Here is a 22,879-nt window from a genome sequence, read left to right on the forward strand (position 1 = left end):
TTCCTTTTTATTATCAAAATATTATCTTTTAATTTTTAAAAATTCCTGATGTTGCAGAAATTATCTGAAATATATTCATTTCCACTCATATTTAAATGAAAAAATTTTTAAACTCAAATGGAAACAGTCTAAAAATGTAAAACAGTGAGTGTATTATCCACCAAAATATGTCTCAGCATTAACTACAGAGTAGAGAAATAGATGCTTGAATTTCTAAAAACCTAAAAGTAGAATCATAAAATGTATGAATTATTTAAAATCTAGAATTGGTTTGTTTAAACGATAACAAAGGCAATAATGACTTTCCCCTCTGAAGTCCTAGATTCAACGTCAGTGAATGTGATGCTCCCAACTTATTGTCAATCAGAGCTCCATCTTACTAGCAAGTACCACCAGACAGTCCTGGAGTACCAGAAGTCCACTCTTGTCATAGAGCTACTGATATACTTTTACATTTTGTCAATGATCCTAGCTTTTAGATGGCACTTATGGATCTGGTTAGAGTGATAATTCTTGGAGGACAATTGATATGTTGATATTCACAGTGGTCTTTACATGCTTCTTCTCTACTTATTCTCCTTTCACAGCAAAAATAATTCTAACCTGCTTTCCTTCACGTGAGCAGCCAGGTATCATCCATGATGTGCAGTGCTATGGTGAGTCAGATTTCAATTCATGATCAAAACTTCAGTAAACCACAGAAAAACACAGCACGGGTGATTGAAGAGAAAGTAATTGATGGACCTGGTGGAAAAGTAACTCATGGAAGACCAGATGGAATAAGAAAGATGTGAGAGAGGCCAGGCTCGGTGGCTCAACCTGTAATCCCAGCTCTTTGGGAGGCCGAGGTGAGTGAATTGCTAGAGCCCGCGGGTTCGAGACCCGCCTGGGCAAATTGGCGAGACCTCATCTCTATAATAAATCAAAAAAATTAGCCGGGCGTGGTAGCATGTGCCTGTAGTTCCAGCTACTTGGAAGGCTGAGGTGGAAGGATCGCTGGAGCCCAGCAGGTCAAGGCTGTGGTGGCCGGGAGCGGCCACTGCACTCCAGTCTGGGTGACAGAGTGAGACTCCAACTCAAAAAAAAAAAAAAGATGTGAGAGAAAAAAGAGATTATTGAGGAAAAGTGGCTTGGGATCTTATTGTATTTTCTTCATCTTATTTTTGTGTATATATAAAATACATACATTTTATGATTATGCAGTCATCCATGATGACATCAAAACTCCTGAGCTCAGCCACTATGACACATAAGGGATAAAAATCACTAAAAATGATATCCTCTGATAATGTCACATATATCCTCCAGCAACTCTTATGCAAAATATGTAAGTAGACCAGGTTCGGGGACTCAACCTGTAATCCCAGCACTTTGGGAGGCTGAGGCAAGTGGATTGCCGGAGCCCATGGGTTCGAGACCAGCTGGGGCAACTTGGTGAGACCTCGTCTATTCAATAAATAAAAAATTAGCCAGGTGTGGTAGTGCATGTCTGTAGTTCCAGCTATTTGGAAGGCTGCGGCAGAAGGATCACTGGAGCCCAGGAGGTCGACGCTGGGGTGGCTGCGAGTGTGCCACTGCATTCCAGCTTGGGTGATGGAGTGAGAATCCAACTCAAATATATATATTCTTTCATTTGCTGAAGTGAGGAGAAAATTACTCAAAATAAAATGAATCCCACAATAGGGAGAATTTGTCTGCTCCTGAAAGTAACTAAGACAAAACAGAGTGAAACTGTAATTGTATCCTTCCCGTGTCTTTCCTGTGAGATCCAAGACATTAGCAACAGCATTTTAAGGTAATAGACTTAAGAATTACTATTAATGAAGTCCCTCATGTCTGATCACCACCAAGTCTTTCTTCACTCTAGGATGATTTCTTTTAACCTTCTCAATGTCCTGTTATATTGTTGCCATACTGGGGAGGGGTAAGGGGGCACTTCACACTGGCTAACTGAATTGTGTCATTGCCCAGCAAAACCCAGATTCCCTATGGGCACCTCCACCCTCAGGCCCTCAGTCAGTGTTCTTCATTCCTCAAGCATCAGAATAACTGATATGACTGCATTTTTTCTTAGATGTTCTGCAAGTGTCCTGAGAATTGCAACCGCTACATGTGTATCCCATAGAGTACCACAATTCTGTAACTGCAAAACCTCATTAGAGGCCTAACAAGTTCTGCCCAGGGACAGGCTGATACAGGACTTGAGAATCCTTGAGAGTGTGGAAATAGGAAAGGGTTGGAGTGGCTGGAGTCTCACAAGAACAGGAGTCTGGGTGTAGAGTTCATTGGAATATAATGTTCTGAGACTGACTGCAGCAGACAGAGAACTGAGGAACTAAAGAAGTGTTCAGGAGGAGGATGGGAAAGGGATGGTTAGGGCCTCAACTTCAATCACTTAGAACAAGAAATTCATTGTTCTTCATGTTCTATATTTAGTGCTTGTCTTTTTGGTGTCATTTTACGTAATAAGATGTTTTTCAAAGGTCCCTGTTTTCCACTGTAGATCAGTTTTCTGAGGCTTCATGTGGTAGTCAGATCTCAAGTAAGCCACCAAAAAGCTATGAAACTTCAATGCAAGTTCTTCAAGTTGCAACATGTGCATCCTATATATGCTAGGAGCACTTTCTACTTGCCTCAGGGGTTTAGGGAAGGTCATCTCTTCTATATTGGACTCTTGAGTGGCTGAGGAAGGTGCTGGAAGGCTTAGAGTCTTTACACGTCCTGAAACCTGAACCTGTGAATTTTGCTTTCAAATGAATAAAATACAGTCAATGAGATTATTTTCTTCTCAGGTGAAGGAGGAAATCACCAGAAAGACATTTTTTTTTATTTAAAGAAAATTGTGACTGAGTATGGTAGCTCACACCTGTAATTCCAGCACTTTGGGAGGCCAAAGCAGGACGATTAGTTGAGCCCAGGAGTTGGAGACCAGCCTAGACAACATAGTAAGACCTCGTCTCCACAAAAAAATAGCCAGGCTTGGTGGTATGTGCCTGTAATCCCTGCTCTCAGGAGATTGAGCTGGCCAGATCACTTGAGTCTAGGAGGTCAAGGCTGCAGTGAACCATGACTGTGCCACTGCCCTTGCCCTCTCCTCCAGACTGAGTGACAGAGTGACACCCTGCCTCAAAAAAGAAAGAAACAAAGAAACAAAGAAAGAAAAGAAAAAGAAAAAAAGGGTTTGAGAAACTGTTAACACATCTCACACTACTTAAATCTAGGGAATGTGATTTGGAATTGTATTGTTTTCTCAGGTCTACCAGGTCAAAGTGTATTAGAAAAAAATATCAGACAGTTATCCCATTAAATGTGATCCATGTTGACTATGTACAACTTTGAAGTTTTGTGCCTCTAGGAAAAGAAGGAAAAGACCATTGAAAAATAAAGACACTCAGTATTGAGGCCTATAATAAAGCATGGAATAAAAATAAAAAATAAAAATAAAAGCAAAAATAAAATATTTTTATTAGGTCCAGTCTTTAGCATGGTCAAACAAGAATAGGAAAAGTACTATCGGGTTAACTAACATTAATCTCCAAGCTTCAGTAAGAAGCTTAAGTAGTGAGACAGAAATGTGGAAACAAGATTTAAAACTGCTTAAAAAAGAAAAAAGAAAAAAAAAGAAATGCTTTGCTTCAGGATTGACTGAGTGCATTTCCAATATTTGCAATTCATGAAGATGTGATATGGCTTACTGTGGTGCAACCTAGATAATATGACACAATTCCTTTTATTTTTCCAATAACTTCCTTTTAACATTTATGATTTTCTGCATTTGAGACTCTCCCCCTTGGGTTATATAATTGGAATGTAACTGTTGATTTTAGTGCGATGTCTTTGTGAAATGCATTCTGCTATCCACACGATATTCCTCATTTCTTGTTCCTTCAGCTTTATGTAGGCATAAAACACACCATGATGGAATTGTCTGTTGAATGACAGCACATTCATTTTTACCTGAAGAAGAAAAAAATTAACATGGACCATCAACTTATTTGGAACATACTACATTTATGAAATAATTTTAAGCTACAGATTGACTTGTGCTTGTGTAGTGCTAATGGTATTTAAATAGACAATGTTCAAGTTAGGCCAAATAGAGGAAAAAGGTGGTAACTTAGCAAAGGGAGAGTGTCTCTCTGCAGATAAACATGGACAACAGTGGTTATAAAAGCAAGTTTGAAAAATCACCAGACAAATTCTAAATCTTATCTAGTTAACACCAATATTCCTAGGAGACCTTTGTGATGTGTATGTGTGTAACTAGGGTTAACTAAATTAACCTCTATGATCCAGTGAAGAATGAGTCATAAATGTGGAAATCTGTAGTAATATTTATCTGATTTCTGGCTAGTGAACTTGTCTCATTTACATAAAGTATTTCTTCTTGGCCACAACTTATAAAATTTTAAATAAGTTTTAGAGCAGTGCCTCAGGACCTTGGAATTCAGATCTTTTTTTCCAGTGGATGATAGATGAGCAAAAGACAATTTTCAAAAAACAATTTTTTAAAAACTGGGGAAGAGTCTGATCTAGAACTATTCCTTTATTCATTTCCATCATGACATTGAGATGGATAAAAGGAGGAGAGGCACTGAGTCCATCAGGCAGCTCTGGAAACCTCAAGCCAAGTAGTCAGGAAGTGGAGGCCATCTCTGTTCTCGGGAATAGATGCTCATTTTTCCTGCCAAAGGCAGTGCCCTTAACAGCCTCCTTTGTAGCAGTGGTGCAATGGCGTGGCATTTTAAAACAACCCTAATACATCGAGTAAGTTGCATTGTTTTTAATTCTTAATATGACAGAACTAGAGAGCTGCTGGAATGTCTAAAGGACAAATCTTATAGGAAGATTCCAGACTGCTTTCTGGAGTCAGTCTAACTCTAAAGTTTGGGAACATTTCAGGATTCTCTGTTAGTTTCAATCAGATTGAGAAGGAAGGGCCAATGGTTTAAGAGAAATGAATAGAAAATACTAGAAAAACTCTAGATTTGGAAGACTTTGCCTGGTACCAAAAAAACAAAGCCCTTTGTTGAGGAGTACAGTATTTCAGGAACTGAATATAAATGAATTAAGTACACTTCTGCCTTTTGGAGGGAAAGAGAATAATGTAGACTCTCTGGATATATTTCTATATTAACAATTCCTAAGATTCATAATTGTGCCCATGAGTTATAACTAGATAAACTCTTCTTGAAGAAGAGCTGGATTAGAGAGTAAGATGTGCCAGAGTGAGGAGAGTTGAGATTTAATCATAAAGATGTTCTAGCTTTCCTTCTTTAGTTAATTGGTTATGAAATGGATTCCAGAATGTGACTGTCTGAACAGGAAAGTTCCATGTGAAGCCATCAAACGTGAACCACAGTGTTTGGGCTCTCCCAAGACAGTTACTAATATACACTGTTTACTGTCAAGCTGTGAATGTGCCTAATCACCTGGCATGACTAACTGTAAAAAGAAAACCCAAAGTAATAAAATATATAAAACCCATAGTAAGAGAAAAATAAGGTAATAGCATCACCACATATGTCATACCTCATGCTCATAAAACACATCCTCCAACGTTTTTCCCCCATTGTCACCTACAGCCTCGAACAAAGGTTTATACTCCTTAAAAAAAGGCAAGAGATTGTTTTAATTGGCATTATATATACTTATAAATGTATATTAATAGATTTTTCCTAGCAATATAGAAATTTTGCATTTGAAGAAAAAACTATACCAGAAGTTTTATTTATTTATTTATTTTTATCTTCAACCACTTGAGAAAACACTAGAAAATTTCAAATAACCAGTGTGGATAAAAATCTAGCATATTGGCTTATTCAGGCAAGAGACAAAATCAATTCTACTCTCAATGTACACTGCTCGAGCTCATTTCCACATGAAGGTTCCCATGCAATTCAAGTGTAGAGGAAATGAAATTTGGAGAAAAGCTCAAATTTTAATATTATGCTACAGTGTCTCATGCAATTATACATGAGATATTATGAAGGTTTATGCCTCATTTGCTGACTTTCGTCTTTCCTGGAGTGCTTCAGAAATCCACAGAAAAAGATGAGTGTAATTCTGGTCCTGGAGAAGTTACCTGGAGGGTATGTACATAACTGTCCTCAAGTCAGAGGAAATGGAATCAGAGATGAGGTGTATAACCTTGAACTGGGGAGCTTCAGGCTCTCCAAGAGCAGCCGGATGCTGGAGTAGGGAAAGGACACAAGCAGTGATCTTTTTTTCTCGATTTTGGGTCATTTAGGAATTGGAGTGGAAAAACCAATAGACCCATATTCTCCCTTGTGATCCACCCAGACGTTCTGTACCTCTCTGCTTCCCTAGTGGGGACCTGAAAGGACTGCTGGGTCAGACTATTTTACATAACTTCAACATGAGTTCACATTTCCAGAACACTGCACAGTCTCTTGGGGAACTTGCTTTATCAAGCACTTCAAAAGACATGCTCCGATATCCACTCCTTGGAGATTTCAACAAATACTTGCTTGGTAGGAACTTTAAAAAATACCACCTTGGACTAGAAATTTGAAGTATTTCTGTGGGAGAGACAGTTACAGCAAGAGACACTGTGTACCTTACAAATATTATAACTTTTTGTGATAAAAAGTGGGACTTTGAGATGTGAGCTTTGAAAGTACATATGATGTGATAACACAAGGCACTTAGGGAACCTGGCAACATCACATACCCCATAATGATCCGCTACTCTCTTCATCTGGTCAAAGTCTTCTGCTTGAGCCAACAGTCGCAACCCCTCAGGATAGAGCTTGCCGAAGGTTGGGTAGAGGGACTCCCGGTCTTCTTTGCTCAATTCAGTGCCAAAAGAGTTCAGAGTGATGATGAAAGCACGTCTGTCAGCCTCAAACTGAATGTGCAAGACAAAATTGTGAAGTCTAGTAAGCTACTAAATGCTGCAAACAGAACCCTAAGTACACAAATTCATTTCTGAAGTGATTTGTTTTCCTTTCTGATTCTATGTCTAATAATAACAAATGTTATCAATGTCCCCTTAGTCTCTTCTTGTATCAGAATAACTTTGCTTGCCGGAGAAGAATTCCAGCAGCAATGATGGCCTAGGACTCTCGAAACCCCACCAAGCATTATTTCCCAGGCACTTGCAATGAGTTATTCATGTGTCTATCATGTAGGTCACTAGTGTCACAAATGTCTCTTTCATGAAAACAGGAATAATATCTACTTCTTAGGGCTCATTCTGGGACAAAAACAGATAATGTAAGTGGAGTATCTTCCATTTTGTTTTGAAGGGAAAGTGCCTGTCATACACGTCAGTGTCCTTTTCTAATTGTCTATGTCAATATACCTTCTTACACTATGAAATTCTGTGCTACCTACCATTTGTTTATACTTTCGGGGTTTTGGTTTTCTTTTTTAACATCCTAGGTTAGACATCAATAAAACTAACTTTGTAGCTAAGAATACTATATAGCTTAGAGCAAGTTATCTTCTCAAGACCTAAGGTTTTTTTTATCTGTAATATTCTGGGTTTTTTATCTGTAAGATTCTGGGTTTTGGTCTTCAAGGCAGGTCAACATACACTCATAGTCTGTCTTCTCTGACCTGAACACCACTTGGCTCCCATCCCCACGTCACTCTTCTTCATTTCCTCTAACCATTCAGCTTTTCTTGATGTTTCATTTCAGTTCCTTTGGTCTCCATATTTCTACTGTGTCTTGGTTCTCCTCCTAGCTGCTCTAACTATCCCATCTCAGTCCATCCTTCAGGGGTTCCTGCTCTGCCTATCATGGATACTTGCCATGGTGCTGTTGGACTAACCAACTCTTCACTAGGTATCCAACAGCAATTACATTCGTTTGAAATCTGTGTCTGTATTTTCCTCCCTATTATACTCTATAATATTTGAGGAACCATGGCTCTCTTGTTCATTGCTCATTTGTGTATAGCCAATGCCTGATACCTAAGAAAATCTGAACTGTGTACTGAATCCAACAGAGTGGTCTATGATTCTACAAGTTTTGAGATTCTCCAATAACCACCACAATGTTGCTACTCTTAACATGTGTTTCATGGCTCAACAGCTTTGATATCACCTGCAGTTCGTTAGAATACAGAGTCTCAGGCCACAGTCCAGCCCTGCTGGACTAGAATCTGAATTTTCACAAGATTCCAAGGTTACTTGTATGTACATGAAAGCTGAAAAGAATTGCTGTATGCCAACCCTTATGCGGGCTTTGACCAATTAACCAATAACAAAACTAGACAGGCAACAGGTTTTACTGGAACACTTTTTAAAAAAGAATTGGAGTCTCATTCTGTCACCCAGGACGGAGTGCAATGGCACAATCACAGTTCACTGCAGCTTTGACCTCCTGAATTCAGGTGATCCTCCTGCCTCAGTCACCCAAGTAGTTAGGACTACAGGTGTGCATCACCATGTCCAGCTAAATTTTTGTAGAGATGAGGTCTCACTATGTTGCCCAGGCTGGTCTTGAACTCCTGGACCCAAGCAGTCTTCCTACCTTGGCCTTCCAAACTGCAAGGATTCAGGCGTAAGCCACAGTGCCTGACCTGGAACTCTATTGTTAGGACAAATGTTTCCTATCAGAAGGAGGGTGAGAGTTAGTTCCATCTGATCCTTTTGGTTGCTCTCATGGAGATTATGGATGAGCTGAAAAGCAGGGAGTGACCTTATTTGGAAGCAAAGGCAGCTGTCTCTGGCAACTGAATGTGGCCAATCCTGTCTATAATTTTAGATCATCAAGGGATAAGAGAAGAAATGTAGCAAGAGAAGATTCTGTGGCAATAAGAAACCTTAAAATAAAAATTGGAGCAAGATGTTAAAATCTTTGTTGTTGTTGAGTCCGGGTCTCACTATGTCACCCAGGCTGGAGTGCAATGGCATGACCATGGCTCACCACAGTCTTGAGCTCCCTGAACCCAGACAGTCCTTCCTCCTCAGCCAGCTGTGTCTACAGGTGCGTGCCACCACACCTGGTCTCAACCTTCCAAAGTGCTGGGATTACACAGCATGAGCCACTGTGTCTGGCCCAGATGTTAACATTGTAAGGAGAGAAATAGGGCAGGGGAGGCAGCACCACAGACATGCAAGACAGCAGAGGCCACACTAGAGGAGGGAGCTGCGTGAGATATAGAAGACTTTTTGGAGGATTTGTCAGAGTTCAAACACTGGGGAAGCAATTGGACAAGAGGGATGAACAGGTAGCTGGGAAGAGAACATGAGGGCTTCATAAGCCATTTCAAGAACAGGCTTGACTGTACAGGAGATTATCTCAATGCTGCATACACTGTCTAACTCACTGTCATTGTTACAACTCCTTCCCTTGACCCACAACGAATGTGCCCCATCCCACAGCTCTGCGTGTTGAAGCCTGCTGCATTTGAGGATCACATCAAATGCCATCTTTTCTACAGCAAGCCCTTCTATTTCTTCTTTCATTGAATATGATTTCCTTTGAACCCTTAAGACATCCAACTTCCCTTTTACTATAACTGACTGTGTATCTAACTTCCTCTTCTGGTCTAGAGGGTGTGTGTGTGTGTGTGTGTGTGTGTGTGTGTATGTGTGTGTGTGTGTGTGTGTGTGTGTGTGTGTGTGTTTAACCTCTTAGTGAAAAGAACTATAATTTTAGAATTTTAACAGGATATTCTTTGATCATCCTTGAACAGAGTTTCACCCAGCATCTGATTAGGAGATAAATGGGTTGATATTCATTTGACTTAGCCCCTGATTACATTGGAGAGAGTAGGCATGCTGTGTGGTACAGTGTATGAGTGTATGTCAGAGGTCCTTTTACTCTTCTCTAGAAAAATTCACTCATTTAAAAACTACAGCTTTTCTTTTGTTATTGTTGCAAGATATAACAATGTACTATTGACTTGTTCTTAGTCATTGTCAGTTGCACATCATAGAGTTGGACTGATCGGGTCACACGTTCTCACCAGACCCTCACAGGAAGTAGGGTACACCTGATGGGAGCCAGTGGGTGGAGTTGCCAATGGCAAAGGAAGCGTAAATGAACTGGACTGGAGCCCAGGCTTGTTAGCACAGGAACTGACCAGTAGAGAGAAAACATGTATATTCTGTGCTTACTTTTTACTGCTTTATTAACCATATAGACAGAAGAGCAGGAGTTAAGGGCAAGCAGTATACCACAGTACATTTGCCTTGAACATGAGTCAATTTCTTTTCTTTTAGATATGAAGTTACAATCTTGTAATTAGGCCAAGTTTCTGCATATGAAATTTGTTAATGCTCGCTTTCACCATAATAAGTCTTTTGAAGTCTCCAGTACAGTAAAATAAAATTAAATCAGAATACATACAGAATTTATGAACTGTAAGTGCTCTATAGCTGCACAGATAAAGGGGGATAATTATATGATCTAAAATATTTATGTAAAACTGACATAATTGCCTGCCATGTCTGTATAAATAAACATGGTTGGATAGATTTTTATTTTTAATGATGTTTGAAAAGCAATCTAATCTGATAGTATCTTGAGGGTTGAAAAGGGACAATGAGAACATTGTGCAAACAGTAGTCCGATCAAATCATTCCAGTGACAAGCATTTTTCTAATACTGTTATTTTATATTACTGGGGATTACAAAGACATAATTCTTACCTATTTCTGATTTTCATGGTCCATGCAGTATGATCTTGCTTATGAATTAGCAGTTACTTTTATACATAGAAATTTTGAATGGTGAATATAATGCAATAGGCATAGTGAATAAGCATTTTGGAGCCAACTGCCTGGATTCAAGTTCTGACTTACTAGTTGTGAGATGTCAAGCAACTTACAAGTCTTCTCTGTGCTTCTGTTGCCCCTTCTAAAAAATAGATACTAAAATATTCATTTTGTGTGCTTTTGAATCCAAGTTCACTCTTGTATATAAAGCACTCAGGTTATCAATTAGCATTTAGTAAATGTTAGCTGATAATAGTGCTATTATATATTCTTTGTAAGGCTGAGTTTTGACATTACTTTTATTCCATATATTTTGTGTGAATAAAGTACATGAATCATTTCTAAGCCACAGGGATTATGCTGAGTAGAAACTCTCCTTTTACTTATAGTTAATGTGATTTACAGTGTGAATAGTAGCTAAATTTACAAAGAGAATGGGAGAACTTCACAGGGTCCCTGGGTTGCTCATGTTACATAGTTAGCATGTCTAAAAGAGACCGCCTGTCTTTCTGACATTTACTAAGCCATAAAAATGTTATTTATTCCATGTCCATGTTCTGTGAAATACAGATAAGGACAAAAATAGTTTTTGGAATTCTCCAGTGATAAGATTTTAACTAAAGTCCTATTTTAGTTTTAAGAATTTCAACAGGAAATAGAAAAATAGCTTTATAAAATTTTAATGATTAGATGTTTTGAAGGAAACCAGTTTTATCACATGCAGTTTCAGAACTTAGGTTAATATATATACAGGTGAGGTTAATTTTTTTTTCTTTTTACCTAAGGGGTTATGCTTACAAGGCTTTTCTTAAAATCAGAAGTCCACACATTAAAGATGAACACCAATGGTGGCATTAAATGTAAGATTCAATGAGCTTGCCAACTGTGAATCACCTAACTTACGGGGTCTTCCTCATGAAAACTGGAATACACATGGTTGCTTGGGGTATCCTTTATTTTATGATTTATAAGGAACAATGTCCCTGTGGATGAAGTCAGAGTGAACTTTGGTGACAAATTGTAGGGATTCCCAGCTGCCCGAGGTTCTCTCACAGAAGGAAATTGGGGTGATTATTGTAAGAGTGCCTATAGTCTACCCACATGTTATTCATAGCATACTACATTTTTAATTCATTAATATTTACTTTTTATATACTACATTAACTTTTGTAAACATTATTCCGTTCTAACTGCAAAAAAAGAAAAAACTCTTCTATGTAGAAAACCTGGAAATTACTACTTTCAAATGATATATGTAATAAAATGTACTATTATTGTCTAGATAAAGTAACATATAATAAAGAATATAAGTAGGGTCAAAAATAATTAAAAGTGTGGAAGCACATTATTTGACATAAAAAAAATTCAAGGACTCTTTCTTACCTCAAGAATGGGACACATGACTTCTGCTGTGACATCACCATGATTCTTACAGAATTTATAGAACGCCTCAAGGTAAGACTTAGAAAGAAGAAAGATCATAAAACAATATAATGAATATATTTTCCCTCAGAATTTTCTAGATCAGCTTTTCATGGTTTATTAAACACCTTAATGGAAATTGAATTACCTCTCCCAGGGGGAGCTATTTTATAATAAATTTGGTAGAAGCTTTCACATTGCAGCATGTCATACAGACTGAAAAAGAACTCCATAAAAAAACAAAATTGCACTTATAATAACTTATAATTACTTAACAAGCACTTTTTGTATGGTTTTGGATTATTTCTCAAGTGTAGTTCTTGCTATTCTAACAAAATGCTACATTCTTTTCTGAGCTCAGCGAAGACACTTTTTAGATACACTTTTGGAATGGCTTTGAGCATGGAGATATGCTGGAAAGGCAGAAAGTCTGAGTTGTAGGGTCAGACTGCCTGTATTTGAATTCCAGCTCTATACTTACTAGCCAACAGACTTTTGCCAAGGAAAACTTATTTCTTTAAGCCTCAGTTTTCTCCTCTGAGCGACAGGGATAGCGCAAACATCATAGTTTTGCTGAGTGGATTGAGTTAAGGCCTAGAAATTGCTTAGAGCACTGTCTTCTGTTAGTTATCACTCAGGGCCATTTCCTGTAAGCCCATAAGGAAAATTGTCTGCAATGCAACGCTTCTGACAGGACCATGTGTTTGAACACAGCATGCTATTTATATGGCACTGGCATGGTAGTGTACATTCATTTACTCTGTGAGAGTATCCAAAGATGTTGTGTTGTTTGAGTGAAAATGAACAGATTATTCTCAGCCTATAGTGCATAGAGCTACTCAACTGGTGGCAACACAGTCCGGACAGTCAGAAATGCAAAGTGGCAGCTATGATACAGTATTCACAAACTGGTCACTCTGGTATGCTATACACTGCAGATTAAAATTGTATGGGTGGGTTAGCTGTGAGATTCAGCGATGGACACTATATATTAGAAGGTTACAATGCATGCTGGTTGTTTTAAATGGGTTGATATGGTTCACCCCCTCATCTATCGTCCACCTACCACCAAGCAGTCAACACCTTCTATGTTGTAGGCACCATAAAAGAGCTACAAGTATCAAAGAATAGGGCATGTTATTTCCTTTCAAATATCTTGCTGGCTGGGGGAAGCTGATATGCATGCATTTAAATAAAAGACAGGCCAGAACTATAAAAGCTATATTTCAAACACACACAGCTTCATTACTGCAGAAACCGGCTAATGATCAAAGTCACTTTTAATTAAGAACTCTAGTTATGATATATTGTGTAATCAAGATACATGTAATATTTGGAAAACCCATTACCTTGTACAGCTTATTGCGCAGTAATTCTATATTCAATTCATCTAGAGTATTTTCAGACATGCAGTCATGAAAGAATGGAGCTAAAAAGAGAAATTGTCATACAAAATAAGTGAATCTTAAACAAAATTATAAACTGCAGAAAATGTGTCTTGAACACCCACTTCTCACTGCCACAGTGACACTGAGGAATTGCAATTCGTAGACTCAATTCAATAGGGCCAACTGTAAGGAGGATGATAGGAGTCATTATTAGTGTCATTATTTTTTGAGTCAGAGTCTCACTCTGTTACCCAGGCTGGAATACAGTGGCACGATCACGGTTTATCTCAGCCTTGACTTCCTGGGCTCAGGTGATCCTTCCACCTCAGCCTCTCAGGCACATGCCATTATGCCAGGCTAATTTTTAAGTTTGTTTTTTTTTGTAGACCTAAGGTCTTGCTATGTTGCCTAGGCTGGTCTTGAATTCCTAGACTCAAACAACCCTCCAGCCTCAGCCTCCAAAGCATTGAGATTATAGGCATGAGCCACTGCAACTGACTCTAGGACTCATGATTTTATTAAGCATTTATTATGTGCAAGCCTTAAACCCCACTCACTACACCGAATACTGAATTTGTTTTATTTTATTTTTATTATTTTTAGTCAGGGTCTCACTCTTTTCTCCAGGCTGGAGTACAGTGGCATAATCGTGGCTCACCATACCCTCAATCTCCTGAGCAGTTACAAGGGTGCTCCACCACACCTTGTTAAATTTTGTATTTCTTTCAGAGATGAAGTCTCGCTATATTACCTACGCTGATCTTGAACTCCTGGACTAAAGCGATTCTCCTGCCTCGGTCTCCTAAAGTGCTGGGATTACAGGCGTGAGCCCCTGCAACTGGCCTGAATTTGCTTTATTTTATTCATCCTCAAAATACCTTGGAACCATTCACTTAAGGCTTACTTTGTGAGGTCCCCTCTTCATTATCTAATAGTAATATTTACCATTTGCAACTTTACTATGGGCCAGACATTGAGTTATATTAAAACTGTGTTTTATCAGGTTGTCAAAACACTGTCATAGTAAGGTACAATTCTTTCTAAAAAGGAAACAAGGATGAATTGAATTGCCTCAAGTTACTTTGTCAAGAGCAGGCAGAACCTTACTTCACATCCACAGCTGTGACTCACCTTTCTACCTCAGTGTTGGGCATGGTTTTTTTTCTTTTTTGAATTGGAGTCTCACTCTATCACCCAGGCTGGAGTGCAGTGGCATGCTCACTGCCACTGCAGCCTCGACCTGCTGGGGTCAGGCGATCCTTCCATCTCAGCCTTCTAAGTAGCTGAAACCACAGGTACTTACTGCTATGCCCAGCTAATTTTTAAAAAAAATTTATTGTAGAGACAAGGTCTCGCCAACTTGTCCAGGCTGGTCTTGAGCCCCTGAACTCAGGCAATTCTCTTGCCTCTGCCTCCCAATATGCTGAGATTACAGGTGTGAGCCACCATGCTCAGCTAGTTTTGGGCACTTAACGATAACACCATTATCTCTTTCCTTTCAAAAATTGTGTTTTAAATAGCAATTATTTTGACAAATGATCAATAATGAGTTGCTACTCTCCAGATTTCCTGACAATATTAGATAAATAATGCTCATGCAACTATCCCTTTAGCATTTTGAATACTGCAACTATTGTCAGTACCAAACTATAAAGTCATCAACACACACATTTCAACATTGCTTCAGATCATTTGACAGATACTCCTGAACATCTCAGAAAAATGACATTTCTATACTTCCTAAAACAAACTGCCTCCTCTATAAACCTTATTTATACAGAAGGATAAAGTGAAAGGATAAGAAATGAATCATATAAAACTCAGCTAGAAAATTATTTTTTTCGGAGAATAACAAGTTCTATCATTTATTTGCTTTGACTTTACATAAAGCCAAGAGTTTGAAGGTTGGGAGATCAGCCCCCATATCCTCTCTGTCACAGATGGTTCATATATGATAACATACACAAGCAGCTATATAATGACTTAGGTATTCATACCTAACGGTGTTTCAACCAGAATAGCATTGAAGAGATCTGAGGATGTCTCTGCAATGTTGACTGCTTCCATTTCTGTGAAACGGCCCAACGGGTGGCACTTCACCAGAATTTCTTTCACAGACTTTTTTTGCAAGGCACCGTTCATTAGCAGAATCACATTGTCTATCATGTAACTGCACCTGGTTTAGACGACAATTCAATCATTAGGAAATAACCACATAAGGATAAGAACCACCTCCCAAAATAAAAAACACAAACTGCTCAGGCACACTCTTTAATTAAGAAAACACATGAAACTCTTTTTATTTTAAACACTGGGGTTGGTTTAGGAGGTATGGGTGGGAGAAAATATCTGACCTCTGAGGGTGTCACCATTTGAAAAACCACATTCAATGTTATAATAACGAACTAACGATCAATAACACCCTGGCTACTGGGAATGTGTGGAAGAAGCTCCTCCATAGTCATTGTCAAATGTCATGGTGAGGGTGTGAAATTGTTTGGTTTATCAGAATGGACAATGGGCGTAAGAAGTTGAGAAACACGGGTCTGGAAACACAGATCATTCTACTTTAATACCTATGTACATGACTCTGCAATAAAGCCTATCACTACTCGAGGATTCAAAATTTAATGCTGTAAAATACTCCATATTCCTTTCCTCTTATGAGATCAGATAGTGAATTTTCAACCTATCGCCCCCATCCCCAAGAGTTCATAAGTTTATATTTTATGTGATTTCTTTATTCAGTATAAGCTCTGCCCAGGATATTCTTGGTGCATGTGCTTATTTAATATGTGCTCAGCACCAACGATGTTTTAAAGCAGTGAGGTCAAGGAGTAAATGAGACCCAAGCCCTTCCTTCATCAAGAACACAGGGACCAACTGGAAAAAGAATAATTCACGGTAAATTACAACGGAGCATACATGCTCTGCAAAATAAATTACAGGGTGGTGTGGGGATTTGTAGCTCAGTACAAAAGCAGTTGAGCTATCTGACTTTCTAGGAAAGTGATATTCAAGCTGAAACTTGAAGTAGCAGTTGTCCAGGCAGAACAAGCTGGGAACTGGAGGAAATAGTGTTTCAAGGCAGAAAGAACAGCATTTGAGAAGACCTAACAATAAGAGTACAAGGATATCCAGCATGTTTCTTCTTTTTATTATTATTATTTTTTGAGTCAGGGTCTCATTCTGTTGCCCAGGCTGAAGTGCAGTAGCACGATCATGGTTTACCACAGCCCCAACCTTCTGGATTCAAGTGATCCTTCTGCCTCAGTCTCTCGTGTAGCTGGGACTACAGATGCACGTTACCACACTTGGCTAAGTTTTTAATTTTTTCATAGAGATAAGGTCTTGCTATGTTGCCCAGGCTGGTCTCAAACCCATGGGCTCAAGCAGTCCTCCCACCTCAACCTCTTAAAGTGTTAAGATTACAGGTATGAGCCACTGAGTCTAGCCCAGCGTGTTTCTTTTGCCTCGGGCCAAGCAGTAAAGTTGAGGGAAGGCTGTGCTTGCTGGGTCCTCAAAGGCAAGTTCTGAATGTTAAGGGCAATGGAGGATACTGCAGGCCCTAAACTGAAGGTAGTATTATGATCCATTAACAACTACTAAAACAGTAGAGGGACAAAACTTAAATAGTGAGGTGCTTTAGAAAAAGTTATCTTATTTAATCATGATAACAACACTGTGAGGCAGGTACTGTTATTATCTCCATTTTACAGATGAGGAACCAAAAACCCAGGAAAGGGAAAACAGCCCATGACAACACACACAGCTAATAAATAGGAATGCTGAGATTCAAACACAGGTGTTCCATTTCTGGAATGTTTCTTTTAACTCTTATATTATGCCCTTTTAGTTGTTAAGATGTAGTGGCTTCTACATTTAACTGATAGATTGTTGAACCATTTATTGAGATGAGAGTATTGGAGGAAAAGGAGTCTGCAGTGGGTGTAGATGTCTTGGATGGAATTTATGGTGCCCAGAAGGTAATCAAGGGGCGATATCTAGTCGGTCTCAGAAGTTGGTGGCCCGAAGACAGCCGTGGACTAGAGATATTTCGAAAGGAGGCTGAGTAAAGGGTAGTTTAAAGGTGGAAGCCAAAGTCAGAGAAATAATTAGGATCACATCCTCGAGTGTGTATGTACAGAGTTCTTTCCTGAGAATTCTGGGGAAACTCAACGTTTAAGGACTTTGAAGAAAACTCAGCAGAATGACCAACTGGGGGAGGAGAACCAGGAGAGAAAATTCTAGGAAGTTCCAGAGAATCTGGGAAGATGTGCACACACTGTACAGGCATGGATTTGGGTGCATCATGTGGGCCACATCCCACACATAACAGTGGCATTGGTCGCCCATTGGTCTAATAGCCCTTTGCTAATTGGGAGTGTTCACAGCTCATATGCTTCTACATTGCAGATGTCTACAGCCTGCTGAGGACTTTTAAGTGTGGCAATTTTCCTCTCAAGTAATTGCTTTTGAGTCATGGAGGGACACTTAAATAAGCACTTCCATTTTGATATCATTTTAAAGAGATAAAAACGATTCTAAAATTTCGTAATGTCTAAATTTGATACTACTGTTCTGGAGGTGAGGAAACTATAGTCATGTGCTCTTTATGAAGAGATAAATGTCTGCTTCAAAACTTCTTTAGGCAGGATTTTTAGTGGGGTAAAGTGTAGAATCTTCACAATGAAGGCAACTCAGTTTCCAGTCAGAAATGGATTCTTGCACAGGCAGTCTGTCCCCCATGCAGCCAGACTCCAATGACAGTGCTACCAAGTGTCTAGATATATTTTCATCCCGTGAAGGTGTCATTTTTCAATTCTATATCGTGGCAGTAGCTAAGCCTTCTGTTACTGTCAGACTCGTTCCTCCCCTTCCTTCCTCTGATCTGTGACCTTTCCTTTTTGACTGCCTCTTCTCCCCCCTGCAATTAAGTATCCTCACTTCTCTCCTATCTTCAAAAAAACAAAAACTAAATCTAAAAATCAAAACTGCCTTGGCCCTGGACCTTCATATGACTGTCTTCCCCTTCCTTCAAGGTCAGCTTGCAGTGTGTTTTATTCTTTCAGCCCCTTTATTTCACCTCAGATATGCAGTGGCCAGACTCCCGTGTCCTCCCTCTTCTCACATACACACACCACTGAAAGTGTTTTTACTGTGTCCTCACATGACTTCTTAGAACCCTTGGATGTCTACTTCAGGGTTTCCACTTACCTGTGAATGATTATCCCAGTTTTAGCACAGTGGAAAACTGTACTTCCTTTTCAGTTTTTTTACCTTTCCTACTTTTAATTGTTTGAAATATTTCCTCTATGCACATTGATAACCACATAACACAATGTCAAATACAATTTAAACTTCAACTGTCAACTTAAAAAACTCAGGAGGAATCCCCATTCTAGGTATTTACCTGGAGGAACACAAATCACCCTATGAAAAAGACAGCTGCATATGTATGTTTACTGCAGCATTATTCACAAAACATGGAACCAACATGCTGCCCATTGAAAGTGTACTGGATAAAAAAAAGTGGTACATATGCACAATGGAACATTACACAGCCATAAAGAAGAACAAAATTATGAATTTCACAGCAACTTGGAGGGATTAGAGTCTATAATACTGAGTGATCTATCACAGAAACAAGGAACTAAGTATCACATGTTCTCACTCATAAGCAGACTCTGAACAATTATCATAATACTATAAGAAAAGGATTGGCAGTAGTGGGAAACTGCTGAGGACGGGGACACACTTCATCAATAGGGGTACCTGATCTCAAACCAAGTGAAGTGGGGACCAAAGTGGGACCCAAACTTTACCTGTAAATGACCATTTGTATACATAATCCTGAATTGTACCCCACATCTTTAAAATAAAATAAATTTTTTAAACCTCAGGAGGAAAAAAGAGTCTATTGTATTTATCCATATTTTTCCTTTTTGTTGCTGTTGTTGTTTCTTGCTTCTTATTGTTTTAAGATTCTTGATTTTATCACTTCCTTTCTGTTTTAAGAACTTTATTTAGTCATTCTTTTATAGTAGGTCTGCTGGTGATAAAATCCCTTAGTTTTTCTTCAGTTGAGAATATCTTGATTTCCCTGTCATTCCCGAAGGATATATTAACTGGCTGTAAAATGCTATTAGTTTATTTCCCGTCTTTCAGCACTAGATAAATATGCAACTTCCTCTAGGCTCTATGGTTTCTAATAAAAAACCTGCTATCATTTGAATTGCTTTTCCCATACAGGGAGTGCCATTTCTCACAGATTTCAAATTTTAGGAGTCTTTGTTTTTCAGAAGTTTGATTATGATATGCCTTGACATGAATTTCACTGGATTTTTTTTGTCTGTTTGAGATTCATTTAGCTTCTTGAATTAGTAGGTTTGTGACTTTTGCTGAATTTAGGAAATTTTCAGCCATTATTTCTTTGAATACTATCAACTTATCCCTCTTGCTCTGCTCCTTCTGGGACGCATTACCAGTTTGTGTGTGGCCTCTATTGACACTGAGACAGAAAAGAGTGTTCATTACTGCTGCGAGGTGGTTGAAGTCCAGGCCTCCCACTCAGCCCTCTCTGACCCACCCTGGTGATGGGCAGTAGGGGAAGAATGACTCTCACAGGCCTTTGAGGGTGACCTCTGGGCTCCCCACTCAGCCTTGCTGAAAAGGGTAGGGCTGCAGTTTTTTCCAGGTGTTTGGTTGAATTTGAATAGTTATTATCTAAAAGTTTTATCCTTGATAGTTTGCTTTTTTCTTGCTTCTTTGGCTAAAGAGAATGTGCTTGTCCTGGGGCTTTTTAGTTGTGCTCATATGCTTCCTGGACTGTAAGATTCTGGTGTATGAGGCAAAGGAGAACCCAGGGCACTCACCACCATGTCATTCCTTGAGTGTCAAGTTTCTTAACCCATCTGCCTTCTTCTCTCCTGCTTTCAGTCTTTAGCGTCCTCCAAGACACCCATACGTCACATGATCCCGTGGCTTATTAGTTCCTAAATGCTTTTTATACCTCAGGGATATGCATCATAGTATGGTGCAGAAAGGATGGTGGGAGAAGTATAGTGGTGAAGAGAACTCAGCATGATGCCCTGACTGGAATTATTCACAGGTATTTTTAGTGCATACACATAACACATATAGGTGTTCAGGATCTAGAAAACTGTTCATTTACAATCATTCTTATCTCTACAACCCTTGGAAAAACATCCTGTACTTGTAGGGCAACATGTACCACCCTAAGAAGATGGCTATGATGAGGGGTATTCAAATTAGCCACTAGAATGAGTTTTGCTTTATTTCTTCATTAATTTTAATTTTTGTGTAGGTGTTCAAATACATATATTAGAAGAATGCATATGACTTAATAATTAAACATGTTTACCTATTATGGGTCTCATTTTTTAATGATTGGGGTATATGATCAAAAAATGGTATTCACTGATCTAAGGAGACAGAAGGAACGTTGGCTCCACAACAAAGACCCAATGACCACTATGTCATTTGACCCTAAGATAAAACCCACTATGTCATTTGACCCTAAGAGTTTGTGAAAGAGAGACAAGATTTCTTATGTGTTTATGAGTACTGGATCAAAGTGAGCAAAGACAGAGGTAAATTCTTGAGACAGAATTGAAAGAGGAAGAATTAGAAAGGGGGTTTTTATGGTCAGCAAAAATATTACAAGGTTTCTTTGTAGGGCACATGGGGAGGAGAAGAGAGGCAGACAGTTAGGCACATTATTCTTTCTGCCAAGTACCAGCAACAAGGAAGGCTTCACTCTGGGAAGAGAGTGCTTTTCAGGCTTGGTCAGTCAGGATTTCCAATAGTATTTGATGAGTGTTGAACACTCCTCTAAGACACCTTCATCCCCACTCCTCCTAAGTTCAATTCTGTGATAACTTGTCTTATAGTTTCCCTATTTCTCAGGACAGTCATTTTCTTTTTCTTTTTAGCCCATCTGTTTTCTTTTTCCTATCTGTCCATTAAACAACATTGAACACTCCAGGATTATAAGAACTTTGCTTTATAACTTTTTAAATATAATTTTTAAAATGGAATCTTGCTTGATCTTAGAAAATATACTTTATTTTTTAGAACAATTTTATATTCATAGAAAAATAGAGAAGATAGTACCAAGAGTTCCCATATACCTCATACCCAGTTTCCTCAATTATTCATATCTTGAATTAGTATGGTACATTTGCTACAATTAGTGACTCAATATTGATATTATTGACTAAAGTCCATAGTTTATTATTTCCTTAATGCTTTTTTAAAAATCAGAATCTCACTCTATTGCCCAGGCTGGAATACAGTGATACAAACACGGTTCATTGTAGCCTAAAACTCCTGGGCTAATTCTCCCGCCTTAGCCTCCCAAGTAACTAGGACTATAGGTATGCTCCCTTACCCAGCTAAGGGAGAGGTCTTGTTATGTGTTGCGCAGGCAACTCCTGGGCTTAAGCAATTCTCCTGCCTTGGCCTCCCAAAGTGCTGGAATTACAGGGGCATGAGCCACTGTGCCTAACACTAAGTCCTTAATTCTTAAGGAGTCAGAAGTAGACTTTGCAAGAAGAATGAGAAAGAATCAGAATGGTAAAAGGAGCACAAAGAGTTGTCACAGAATGAATGGAACAAGAATGTCAACAACTGTAAGTGCCATGATAAGTAAGGAAAGGGAATAAGGAAAGGGCTGAAAAAAATGTCCAATGGACATGGCAACTGGAATGGTTTTGGTGGCATGTTGGGGTAAGGAAATAAGATGGAAATGTGTTAAGTAAACAAGTGAGAAAGAGAAGGGTATAGATTATTTTCTCCAACAATCTTGGCATCACAGGATGAGAAGGAGTAGACAATCACTGTCTTCACAGGGTGACTGTACAAATTAAATCAATCATGCCTATGAAACAGTTTGTAAATCATAAAGAAGTTGTCCTGGTAGAAGGAACCCAGGCTTCAAACAAGTAAACTTGACTCTAAGTCCAGCTCTGTCACTTAAAAACCAGTTTAACAAGAGCTTTAAAATGCTCAATTTTTAAAAGAAAACATTTATTCAACTTTAAATGGTGCATTCCGTTAAAATGTAGACAGAAGATATGAATAGACACTTCTTAAAAGGAGAGATACAGGCAGCCAATAGACACATGAAAAAGTGTTCAGACTCCTCATCAGAGAAATGCAAATCAAAATCACATTGAGATACCACCCAACCCCAGGAAAAATGGCCATCATTAATAAAGCAAACAACAACAGATACTGGCAAGGATGGGGAGAAAATGAAACACTTCTACACTGCTGGTGGGAATGAAAACTAGCTCAACCTCTATGGAAAACAGTGTGGCAATTTCTAAAAGAACTAGAAATTGACCTG

At 38.8% G+C, this 22,879-nt stretch overlaps 1 protein-coding gene across 1 annotated transcript in view; it reads right to left on the bottom strand.

The window, feature by feature from the left end:
* Positions 1–3,795: 3,795 nt before the first annotated feature.
* The window catches only part of ATP6V0D2 (ATPase H+ transporting V0 subunit d2), a 49,997-nt gene continuing 30,913 nt past the window's right edge, over positions 3,796–22,879 (bottom strand). Inside the window, exons 3-8 of the mRNA XM_008065212.1 lie at positions 15,504–15,682; positions 13,468–13,547; positions 12,080–12,157; positions 6,695–6,871; positions 5,533–5,607; positions 3,796–3,957 (exon numbers count right to left, since the gene is read on the bottom strand). Of these exons, the coding sequence (XP_008063403.1) occupies positions 3,796–3,957; positions 5,533–5,607; positions 6,695–6,871; positions 12,080–12,157; positions 13,468–13,547; positions 15,504–15,682 (751 nt within the window). The remainder of the gene's footprint in view (positions 3,958–5,532; positions 5,608–6,694; positions 6,872–12,079; positions 12,158–13,467; positions 13,548–15,503; positions 15,683–22,879) is intronic.

This window comes from Carlito syrichta, unplaced genomic scaffold (assembly GCF_000164805.1).
Source record: "Carlito syrichta isolate Samal-C Ts95f unplaced genomic scaffold, Tarsius_syrichta-2.0.1 Scaffold308192, whole genome shotgun sequence".
In the NCBI taxonomy this organism is placed as follows: domain Eukaryota; kingdom Metazoa; phylum Chordata; class Mammalia; order Primates; family Tarsiidae; genus Carlito; species Carlito syrichta.